General features: G+C 48.7%; 1 protein-coding gene across 1 annotated transcript; it reads left to right on the top strand.

Moving 5' to 3' along the window:
- Positions 1 to 384: 384 nt before the first annotated feature.
- On the top strand, positions 385 to 10,599 carry BPIFA3 (BPI fold containing family A member 3; the record flags this gene model as incomplete). Its single annotated transcript, XM_080814707.1, has 7 exons — positions 385 to 508; positions 4,953 to 5,103; positions 7,158 to 7,265; positions 8,084 to 8,233; positions 9,486 to 9,570; positions 9,993 to 10,056; positions 10,565 to 10,599. The coding sequence occupies 7 exons, from the start codon at positions 385 to 387 to the stop codon at positions 10,597 to 10,599; spliced, it is 717 nt and encodes a 238-aa protein (XP_080670833.1).
- Positions 10,600 to 12,359: the final 1,760 nt, after the last annotated feature.

Raw genomic sequence — 12,359 nt, 5'->3', positions numbered from 1 at the left:
AGTCCAACTAGAAAGACTGAAATTAGCTATCCTCATTCACTTACTGTAGGATCCCCAATACCCAGCCTGAGCAGGATCTGGGTGGGGACTCTCACTGGATGACCCAACAGTGGGCTCTAGTGGGCGTATCCAAGCAACACAGCCTCCCTCTGGATCCCTGGCCCTCCCCACAGGATTCCACCTGCCACCGTCACCATGTGAGCAAAGCCCAGTGGCAGCTGCCAGCGCCCATCACAACACCTCCCCACAGCATGCTCAGGGCTAACTCTGGTGTCATTCTCCCACAGAAAACCATGAGTACCTTCATTCAGGCAGCCAACCCCGCAACCACCCACTTGGGTACCATATGACCCTTCTTGACACCTGCAGGTCCCAGAACCAAAGATGTGTCCAATCTGGAGGCTCCTGGTCCTCCTCAGCTTGCTGTCGGTGCCCTCAGCACTGCACAAGCAGCCTTGGCATGGCCTGGCCAAGGCCCACATGGACAGCAGACCAGCTCTGGCGAGAAGTAAGCTCACCCCGTGCTCTGCCCACTGTCCCAGGGTGGGTGGGGAAGGCATCATCCTGCTGGGTGACCTTGGGTCAGTCACTGCCTCTCTCCCTTTTTCTCTTAGACCTCAAGTGTAGAAAACTGAGGTTGAATTGATCATATGCCAGTTCATGGAATGTCATCATTACTGTGAATCATGGCAAGGCCCTCTTGGGTTTATTCTGTCGTTTTCCCCTTTACTGCTTATTCTCACTCCCACCGCTCTTCCTCGGCTCTGCGGTGTGTTTAACACATGTGTTTATGTTCAATCACATCCAGAACATAACAGTGTTCTGATTTGCATAGATGGTATCACCATATAGATCTTGATTTTTACGTTTTCATTGAACACTGTGCTGTTGACATCTGTTGCTTCATGCTGGCAATGAGAAGTCCATGAGATTGGACTCATTACTGCTTGGCCACTTCCCTAGGGATGGACCGCTGAGTCGTCTCTTAGCTCCCCACTAATATAAGCTACGCTGAGATCAACATCCTTGCATATGTCCCTGTTAGGAGCCGTAGAAGAATGTCTCTGGGAGAGACCCAGAAGTGGAATGGGTGGCTGGGCCCTAGGTGGATACAAACTCAATTTAACGAATGACTGTCAAACTCCTTTCTAGAAGGGCTGTGCTGGTCTATACGGGCTCCAGTGACTAACAGGCATACCCGTCTCCCCAGCCCTGTTTCCCAAACCTGGAGAGGATCCATCTGCCTCAGTCTACTCCAGTGGCCACAGCAAGATACCACAGGCTGGGGGGCTCAAACAACAGACATTTCTTTTCTCACAATGCTGGAGGCAGGCAGTTCAAAATGAAGGCGCCCACGGGGTTGGCTTCTGATGAAACCCCTCTTCTTCTCTCCTCCTTCTGGCTTGCGGGTCTCTGCCCTCTCCCTGTGTCCTCACATGGGCCTTCCTTCCGCATGTGCACGGAGAGTGCACTCTGCTGTTGCTGTCTTTTCTTAGAAGGACATGTCTTATCAGATTGGGCCCCAACCCTATGACCACAGCTTAAGCTTCTTTACTTCCTTCAACGAGGTACAGTCTCCAAATACAGTCCCACTGGACGCTAAAACCTCAATATGTTAATTTGGGGGCAGGAGGAGCTATGCAGTTCCATACGTAACACTGTCTTCCTCCCGTCTGCCAGCCTGAAGTGCACGTGAGTGCTATGGAATTGTCTCAGCTTGACTTCATCTGATTCGTGGGAAGTTCGAGCCCCTCATCCCAGTTTCATTAGCCATTTGACTTCTTCAATTTCCCTGTCCTCATCTCTTGTCCATGTTTCTCTTTGCTTCCCCAGAGATTTTTTTTAATCCTCTCTGATTTGAGCGTTAATTTGTTCTTTTTTTTTTTAAGATTTTATTTATTTATTTATTTAAATTTTATTTATTTATTTGACAGACAGAGATCACAAGTAGGCAGAGAGGCAGGCAGAGAGAGAGGGGGAGGCAGGCTCCTTGCCGAGCAGAGAGCCCGATGCGGGGCTCGATCCCAGGACCCTGGAATCATGACCTGAACCGAAGGCAGAGGCTTTAACCCACTGAGCCACCCAGGCACCCCTTATTTATTTATTTGACAGACAGAGAGCACAAGTAGTCAGAGAGGGAGGCAGAGAGAGAGGAGGAAGCAAGCTCCTCGCTGAGCAGAGAGCCCAATGCGGGGCTTGATCCCAGGATCCTGAGACCATGACCTGAACCGAAGGCAGAGGCTTTAACCCACTGAGCCACACAGGCGCCCCAGCGTTAATTTATTCTTGACGCTGGTCCTTCTTCAGGTCTAACCAGTGTTAACATTTCTCCCAAACTGTCACAAAGTTGTAGATGTAGAATGCTCCACTAAGTACGACATTTTCCAGAGGTTTTTGAAATCTTTTTTACCATGTTAAAGAAATCCCCATAATCCTGGTTTTCTGAATTTTTCTTTTTTTATGAATTTTTCTTAGTCATAAATCAGACTGGCTTTTAACAAATGTCTTTCTACCTCTAAAAATTACTCCATTTTCTCTTCTAAATCGTTAATGAGATAAATTGTCTGAATAGATTTTTGTCTGTTGAACCCATCCCAGCATTTCTGGAATAAATTTGATACTTTTATAAGTTACTAGAATGATATATTTATACTGTACTATTTTTATAATGTACTAGAATGTACTTATAATGTAACATACTAAAATATATTTTATAATGTAATGTATTTTTAAAGAGATTTTTTATTAACATATAATGTATTATTTGTATTTTTATAATGTACTATTGGCTACTCAATTTGTTAGCTAATAATCTTATAGGAATTTAGCCAATTTTTCATACATGAAATCGATGTGGACCTTTCTTCCCTAATACTGTTCTGGAAGCTGGGCAAGTTACACTGGCCTCATAAAATGAGTCTGGCACCTTTTTCTTTTTTGTATCTTTTTCACAATTACCTCTTTATATAAAGTTTGGTAAAACTCTTCCCCAAAACCATCCACATCAAAAACTTTGAGGGAATGGAATCTTCAATTAACTATTTCTATTTCTTAAATCTTTCACATTATCAATGTTTCCCATTTCCCTCATCACAACATGGCATTTTATGGTTTGCCACAAAGGTATCCATTCCGTTTAGGTTATGAAATACATTCATGCGTATATGGGGGTCCAGGCAGCCGCATGGTTACAATGGGTGTAGTTAGAATGCTATTTCATGGGGACACCCTGGAGATTTAAATGAAGAAAAGCATGGGCCAAATGCTTTTTCAACTGTGAATATATTTATCACTATAACCATGTCTCCTATTAGTTAGGATACTTAGCTGCACAGAACAGAAAACCCAATTCAATGTGGCTGAAAAACAAAAACAAAAACAAAAACATTATTTCACATAACCAAAATTCACAGGTGGGACAAACTCCAGGTCTGATTCAATCAGGAGCTGGGTTTTACCCATTTTTTTTTTTTTAAATCTCTTCTATCATCATAGTTTCATCCTCAGGCTGCTAGCTCCCAGGGTGGTAGGAAAATGGTGGCCAGTGACCATCAGAGCGACAGACTGCCTTGCTCCCTTCCAGTAGGAGACAGAGAAAGAAACCTCCTCAAATGTGAAACATAAGATCTTCTGTTTAGTCTGATAAGGCCAACTTGGGTTACATGCCCACTTTAAACCTGAAGGAGTCACTGGCAATGATGGCTCAGATAATCAAAGGCCTTATCTGGACGAGGAACTGGACAGAGTGCCTGAACCAAAAAAGGGTTCAGTTGGGAATGACAAGTTGGATGAATGGGAGTATGGATAGACAGATGAACAGATGGGTGCATATTTGAACAGATGGAAGATGGATGGGAAGGTGGATGGATGGATGGATAGATGGATGGATATCAGATAGACATATAGACGGATGGATGGATATTGGGCTGGCAACTACTAGTCCAATGCTTACAATGTTCCAAGTGTTGTTGTTATCATTAGCCAAGAACTACCAAGAGTTCTAGGCATACCTACAGTATCACTCTATCTTTGAAACTATTTAGTCAATGTGTATCTCTCTTACTAGACAGGAAACTGTTCTGTGTCTGTGGTATGCACCATAAGGCCTGATACCCAATAGATGTTCAATAATATTCTTTTTTTTGGATAAATGGTATTTATCCAATTCTCCTTGGACAATTTATCTCAACTTACAAGAATCTTGTGAGATGGACATTATTACTGCCCCCATTATACAGATGAGGAAATCAAGACCCAGGAAGGTGGTAGCATTTCAACCCAGATCTAGGACTCCAAACACACTTTCTTACTTGCCGGCAACGGAAACATGGGATAATGAGGGGGAACCATGGTTTCTGCTGCTCTGCAGTGTGTGAGTTCTGATCCCAGGGAGGGTGAAGTCCGTGAAATACATGTGTCCTGTGGTATGCTTGGAGGTTCACCAGAGCTGGACCCCAACCTACCATCAAGACAGGCAGGATTTCAGCATGCCCGGCACTTGAAAATCCCTTCCTTTTTCCAGTTCATTCTCTGCTGGGACCTCTGCTTAGTCCTGCTGCTGATTCCAGCCACGGGTGGGAGAAATTACTTTCATTCTCTTCCCAGTTGTTCTCTCCAAGCAACATTTACTGTGATATACATGCTGTACACTAGGTTCTGTGGCCCGGATTCAGAGATCGCACTGGGCAGGCTTCCCACCATTACATTTCCTTTGAGCCGCTCTTGCTGGCCAGACCCTCAGCAGGGCTGTCGCCTCGGCCCTGCAAAGCACCACTTTCCAGATGAGACATGTGGGTTTTCCCTGTAGAGAGTGGAGTTGAGCAGTGACAAGCATCCATCACTCAGCAAGAAGCAGATGCAGCAGCCCACACACAACCTAGGCTTCTTGACTCCAAACCCCCTACCTTGTCCACGACACTGAGCAATGTCACTGGTCCCTTGTCCATTTCCAGTTATTGCCCAGGGCCTCATGAAGCACAACACAGAGGGTCGAATCCAGAACCTCCGCCTCATGGACAGTCTCAATGCCTCGGGGCAGATGGCCCCAGGGATGGTGGGCAGGCTAATAAATGGCATGAGCCTCCAGCAACGGCAAGAAAGCAGGTGAGCCCCTGAACCCCATCCCTGGCCACCGGACTCTCTATAAAGCTCTGGGTCAGAGTGCAGAGCTCAGCGCATGGGGGCACACGGCTGTGAAGAGGGAAAGCAGGAAGACTGGAAGGAGGGGATGAAAGGCCCAAAGCAAGACTGAGTGGGGGCCCAATATGAGAGGTCACTTGGGAAGGAAGTGTAACAGGGTGATCAAAGCAAAGCCAGGAATAAAAGCTTGGGCACTTAAATCCTGGGTCTGCCACCAAACTAGGGGAAATGGCCTGAGCACTCAAGCCTTATCTACAACATGGGTGCCCAGAGCACAGCCTGGATCAACGGTTGGGGTGCCAAAGGAACCCAGGACTGGAGTCTGACATTTGAATCCCACTCTATTGCTTGATAGCTGTGTGACTCTAGATAAGGTGTTTAAGGTCTCTGAGCTTCCGCCTTAAGCCCTCATCAGTGAAATGGGTGAAATAACTGTCCCTGGCTCAGGGGCTTAGGAGTTTCTCTGTCGCACACAGTGGATGTGTAGGTACTGGGCACTCCGATTAACCCAGCAGAGCAGGACCAGACTGCTCACCCACACTTCCACTCCTTCCTCTGGAGGGCGGGGCCTCCGCAGCCTCCCAGGCCCCCAGCCGCTCCATTGCAGCAACCTGGTTCCCAGCTGCTGCGCCCTTAAGCTCCCTTCTCTCTCATTCTGCCCTTCAGTCTTGCCATTCTAATGAGCCCTCCTATTGGCTGGCAGGGTTTCCCTGGATGTCTGCAGCCACAATCACCTCCCTCCTTCCATTCCGTTAATAGTTGTTACAAGCATTCATTGTACACCTGCTGTGTACCAGGACCTGGGCTGGATCCTTGGAATACAGCTATGAACAGGACATATGGTCACTGCCTTTTGGGATCTTACATCCTAGTTAGTTAAGTCACAAAAGTAAATAACTAATTTCAGGTACAGGGATATGTTACGAAGACAACTTTAGCAAGGTAAGAGTGGGGCTGATCAGGAAGACCTTTCTAAAGAGATAATCCCTAGGAAGAATGAAGAGAAGGAAGCAAACCCCATGAAGGACATAGGAGGGCAGTAAGTGCAAAGGCCGAGGCAGGAAAGAGACTGGTGTGTCTGAGAATGAGAAGAAGTCCTGTGTGGCTGGGTGAGCAAGGCAGAGGGTGGTAGAAGGTGCGGCAGTGGAGGCAGGTGGGGCCAGACCCTGCAGGTCTTAGGGGTCATAGTGTGGAGTTCGGATTTTATTCCAAGAGCAGTGAGAAACCCGAGGAGAGTGTTAAGTAATAGCGCTGCCTGTTGGCTGCCGCATGGAGGATAGTTGGTAGGGAGACCAAGTTCAGGGTAAGGAGCTCAGAGAGAAACTAGAACATCTCCAGGCAAGAAGTGATGGTAGCCTGGTCCAGGTGAAAGGGACAGAAGGAGTGGGAAGTTGCCAAACTCTGAGTATATATTTTTTTTAAAGATTTTATTAATTTATTTGACAGACAGAGATCAGAAGTAGGCAGAGAGGCAGGCAGAGAGAGAGGAGGAAGCAGGTTCCCCACCAAAGCAGAGAGCCTGACGCGGGGCTCCATCCCAGGACCCTGGAATCATGACCTGAGACGAAGGCAGAGGCTTTAACCCATTGAGCCAGGTGCCCCTCTGGGTATATTTTGTAAGCAGAGCCAGCATGATTCACTGTTGGGTTGAATGTGAAGGTGAGGGATGGAGAAGGCCAAGAAGGCTCCCAGGGCGTGGGCCTGGGCACCTGGGCAGGTGGTGGTCCCTGTGCTAGGAGGCAGTGGCTGGGTCTGAGAACAGCCCCCGTGTGGGTCTGCAGCTGGCTGTGGGTTGCACACGTTCGTTGTGTGGAGCTGTGAAGGGCCCTCTGGGACAACTTGCAGCCCTAGGCTCCTGCAGGTGGCTCTTGCCCTCTGAGCATCTTTAAAAGGATCTGACTCCAAACCCCACCACCAAGCCCTTTTCATAAACAGCATGCCAGCCTTTCTTGTCAGCCTGAGACCCTGATGTCTGAACTCCCTCCCACTCGAAGGGCCTCTGCTCTTTCCCTCTGTAGCGCCAACATCACCAACATTCAGCTAGACTACAGTGGGATCCGGATGTCTTTCCATAAGGAGTGGTTCTCAGCAAACATCTTACTTGAATTTGACATTGACTTGAGACTGTGAGTCATACAGCAGCAGGGTCGGTGGGGTGCTGTTCCTCCTCAGTGGGAATCTGGGAGTTGAGGGGATGGTGGAATTTGGCAACCCAGGGAACTTAGATCTTTATGACTCCAACCTGGTTCAAATTCTGATTTCTGAACTCACTCACTGTGTGACCTTGGGCAGGTCACTTCACATCTCTGAGCCCCAATTTCTTCAGCTGAAATGTGGGGGGCAATCCCCGGTCATTTGCTCATTTAAACCTATGTGAGTTCATTACATTGATTTTTTAAAAAGAGAGAAACACTTTAATTATACCATCACCTTCCCTCCATCTGCTCAGACTATCCTTTACCGTCAGCTGCCCCCAGAAAACAGGAGACCACAGCTAAATGGTACAGACTTTTTTTTTTTTAGATTTTATTTATTTGACAGACAGAGACCACAAGTAGGCAGAGAGGCAGGCAGATAGAGGAAGGGAAGCAGGCTTCCTGCTGAGCGGAGAGCCCAATGCGGGGCTCGATCACGGGACTATGAGATCATGTCCTGAGCCGAAGGCAGAGGCCCTAACCCACTGAGCCACCCAGGCGCCCCCAGACTTTTTTAAATAAGATAAACTCTCCACTTCTGAATATCGAAAGGCCCCTTAGCTGGTCTGTCTAAAGGATTTTCAGAAGTCACTCTGCCTAACAGCATTTTCTCCTTGGTCACTGGTTGCGGGAGTCAACAGGCCGGGCTGGTTTATTGAAAGAGTCACTCTTCCCTTTGTGTTGGCTGCTTCCACCACCTCCTCTCTGTTTCCTGCCCTTTCCCTCCGCCTCCTCTCTCTCGTCCCCAGGCCCTTCAATAACAAGATTATAAAGACACATGCAAGCATGAACCTGGTTGTGGAGTTCTGGCTGGAGAAAGACGAGTTTGGCCGGAGGCATCTGGTTATAGGCAATTGCTCTGTAGAGCCGAGCAGCATCCACACGACAGTCCTAACGGAGTAAGATCCCAGCTGCCCTCTGCTTGGGCTGGGCCCCTTCCTACCTAGCCTTAGCTGTGGCCATGTGGCTCCACCACCTCCTGGATGGGCCCAACACAGATCTCACCCTTTCCCCGGGACCTACTTCTCTTCCTGAGTCAGCATCCCAGTGATGGCCCAGCCAACCTCCCAGGAGCCAAATTCTTTGTCCTCCTCACACCCAACTGCCCACCTTCACTGGCCCCCATCAATGACCCACTGGCAGCCCCCGCTTGTCTCCTCTCTCTCTCCATCCCCACAGCTACTATCCCAGCTCCTAGACCACTTTGTGGACTACTGCAGGAGCCAAGCTGGGTTTCCCAGACTCAGACCTCGCCTCCTTCACTCCATTCTTCCGCTGTGGGCAGAATTAACTTTCTAGCACAGAAACGGGGTTATATCTCCTAGCTCCTCCTCCAAACTCTCCAGTGGTTCTCCAAAGCCCTCTGAATGAAGAGCAAACTCCTGGATGTCAGTCAGGACCCCACTTGTCCTCTCACCTGCCCCGTCCTATAGCCCTTTGGCCTCTTGTGTTGCTGAAGGGCCTATCCTTCCATTAATACACCATGTATCTTCATACTACCGTGCCTTTGCACATGCTGATCCTTTTGGTTGGAATGCCCTTCCCTTCTTCTCTAGAACTCCTCTTCATCACTCATTTATTCAAAAAATACTGATTGAGAACCTACTATGAGCCAGACATGGCATGCCTGATGCTAGGGATACAGTTGTGAACAAGATAGAAAAAAAAAAATAGAGCTATCTGTAGGGAATATTAATTAATAGAGTATAATAGATTTTTATACTGGCTGACCAAGTCTATCAACTCAGCAGACTGTGAGACTCTTGAGGGCAAGATTTGGGTGTGATTTCTCCCCGCAATTCCAGAATGCTGAAAGCAACTAAGTCTTCAGTGGGTATCCATTCATTTACTCATCAGACATTCACTTAATGCCCAAATCGTGCCAGGCATTCAAGGCTAGGACAGTGCAGGGGAAGGGATGAACTCTGGAGCTCTACTGACCTGGTTCTAATCTAATCAGCATTTACTGGCTGTGTGACCTTAGGCAAGTCGCATCACCTCTCTGAGTTGCCCCTTCAACTACTGACAGCAATGCCTCTAGTATAGGGCTGGCTGAGGATTAAATGACTGTGTAAGGTGTACTCACTGCCTAGCGCCTGGCATTGGTACCACACGGATTTATCTGTTCTGTGTATCTACCTCTCTTTCTAGAGATATCTCACCAAAGATGAAACATTTTCTCCGCAACTTCAGGGAGAACCTGGCAAAAGTTATCCCACACCTGGTGGAAAGTCAGGTAAGTTTGAGAAAAATATTGTCCCCTGGGGTATCTTTGCGTCTGAGGGTCAGGACATACATACTGGCAATTCAGAAAAAAGTTTCCAATCTTGGGCTTTAGGACCTGAAAATTTTCCATTAAAAATTTCAGTTTTGTTATCTACTGGCTTGGGTGTCCTTGGCAAGGGACTCAGCCTCCCCGCGCCTCAGTTTCCCCATCTGTAGCATGGGAATCCCCGCAGTCCCTATGTCATAGAGTCGTGACTGGGATCCGGGCAGCAGAAGTGCTGTGCACGGCATCCCGCTGGTGCTCAATACAAGGGAGCCGCTCTTGCTATGATTCCCTGTGGACATCCAGTGAGGCCTAAGCTTCCAGCCACAGGCTCTCTAGTTTTCTTTTCCTAGTCCCTGGCCTGACCGTTCTCTGTGTTGGTGGTCCAGGTGTGTCCTCTGATCAGTGAAATCCTCAGACAGCTGGACGTGAAACTGTTGAAGAGCCTCATGGGTGAGTGTCCGTGTCCGTCCAGGGAGGACTCGGGATTGGTAAAGGGAGGAGGTGGCCCAGTGCAGCTCCAGTGAGGCCTGCGGAGGGGTGTCTGCCTGTGCTCTGAGCACACTTAGAGGGGACCATATGATGATGACGGTTCCTGTGCCCCGAGAGAGCTAGGACAGCAGAGGGCATGCCTACCAGCTGTGCCCTGCCAGTCACCCAAATCTCCAGATTGCCAGAAACTGTAGCTCCTCCCAAGATCTCCATTCAGTCCTTTAGGGATCACTGCACCTCCCCGCCGAACCTGAGACCACCCTCCATTTGCAAAGAGACACCGTTCCCACCTTCACGGAGCTCACAGTCTAGTGAATGGAATAAGTGCATAACTACTTACCATTTGGAAAGAATGTTAACCCAAGTAGCTCAGGCACTGGCCCTAGGTTGGCATGGATGGATGAGAGTCCCCTGCAGGGGCTAGATGGCCAGTCACCCTAGTCACTGATGCTGCCTCTTCTCCTTACAGAACAGGCTGCTGCTCACAAATTCAACCAACTATGAGTCCAGCCCACTGATCTGGAAGGAGGTTCCACACCTTGGGACTTTAAGTCTTCCTCAGAGTGGGGCTTCCACTGCCCCCAAACACCTTTACCGCAGGCCCTGTGGCGGCCTGTCCTGTCCCATAATAAACTCTAACTCTGACGGGTACAGAGATGCCCCTTCCTGGACCCTGAGTTTAGTGTTCCGGAAGTCAGACTTGATGAAGGATCCATGCTAAGACTAACTATGCCTGGGTTTGCTCATCAGACTAGAAACGCCAGAGAAAATACTGTGTTTTCCTGTAACTGGCAGCAAGAAGCCCATCTCTAGGTTTGCTCATCAATGCAGGGAGGGCCCTGTTGAGAGTTCCCATTCCCTTTCAGCCCATATTTGTTGAGTACCTACTATGTGCCAACTGCTTTGCCAGGCTCCAATGGAGTGTAGGGAAAGGATGACAGAGTGGAAAACGTAAATATTGGCACTGAACAGATCCGAGTTCAAATTCAGTTCAGCCCAATGAGAAGTCCCAGGTGGGTATGAACCACGTGCCTCAGAGTGACCGCTGATCCCCAGCCCTCAGGACAGGGCTGGCCCAGAGCGGGAGTGCAGCAAGTGCCTGTTAAGGTGGGTGAATCTGGTTTGAAGACTCACTGGCTGTGCTGGGGACAAGGCAACTTCCCTTCTGGTCTCCCTCACCCGCAAAGTGGGGATAGAGATCTTCCAGGATGTGGAGCAACAGGAGTCTGGACCCCACTGGTGGGAGGTAAGGTGCAACGCTGCCTTCCGAATCCCGGTGGCAGTGGCTACAAAAGCAACCCATAGGCCTGGCCGGTGGCCCTGCAGCCACTCCCTGCGGGCGCCTCACAGAAATACGGGCCTGAGGCCACCACAAGACATGGGCAAGACTGCTCACGGCAGCAGCGGTCCTCACAGTCCCTGAGCCAACACCCTGAATGCCCATCAGGGCTCATTTTCACGACGCTCGAAACAAAGCCCGGCACGGGAGAGCACACATTGCATCTCCCGTTTATATGAAGCTCAAACACAGCAAAAGGAACCCATGCTGTCACAGATGAGGACCATGGGTAGCCCTGAGGAGGGTGTTAGTGACCGGGAGGGGCTGGAGGCCGGCTTCTGTTTCTTGATCTGGATGCTGGGTGTGGGGATGGTGTTTAGTTTTTGAAAATTCACTGAGCAAGGCGCCTGGGTGGCTCAGTGCGTTAAGCCTCTGCCTTGGGCTCCAGTCATGGTCTCAGGGTCCTGGGATGGAGCCCCACATCGGGCTCTCTGCTCAGCAGGGAGCCTGCTTCCCACCCCCCCGCCTGCCTCTCTGACTGCTTGTGATCTCTGTCTGTCAAATAAATAAGTAAAATCTTTTAAAAAAAGAAAAGAAAGGAAATTCACTGAGCTATTCACTTATGTGCATTTTTCTTACATATATTAGACTTTAACACACATTTCTGAAATAAAAAATATTTACCATGGGATGCCTGAGTGGCTCAGTTGGTTAAGAGTCTGCCTTCAGCTCAGGTCATGATCCTAGGGTCCTGGGATGGAGACCCACATCGGGCTTCCTGCACAGCAGGAAGCCTGCCTCTCCCTCTCCTTCTCCCTCTACCGTTCCCTTGCTTGTGCTCTCTCTCTCTGACAAATAAATAAAATCTTAAAAAAATATATTTACCATGTGATATTTATAGGAACATATGAAAAAAACATTTGCAATATGTTTAGCACACACTAGGTCCTTGCAAAACGCTTATGAAAACTCATTTAAATCGTTG

Source organism: Martes martes (assembly GCF_963455335.1).
Source record: "Martes martes genome assembly, chromosome: 9".
Lineage (NCBI taxonomy): Eukaryota > Metazoa > Chordata > Mammalia > Carnivora > Mustelidae > Martes > Martes martes.
This window is presented reverse-complemented; position numbering and strand designations above follow the sequence as displayed.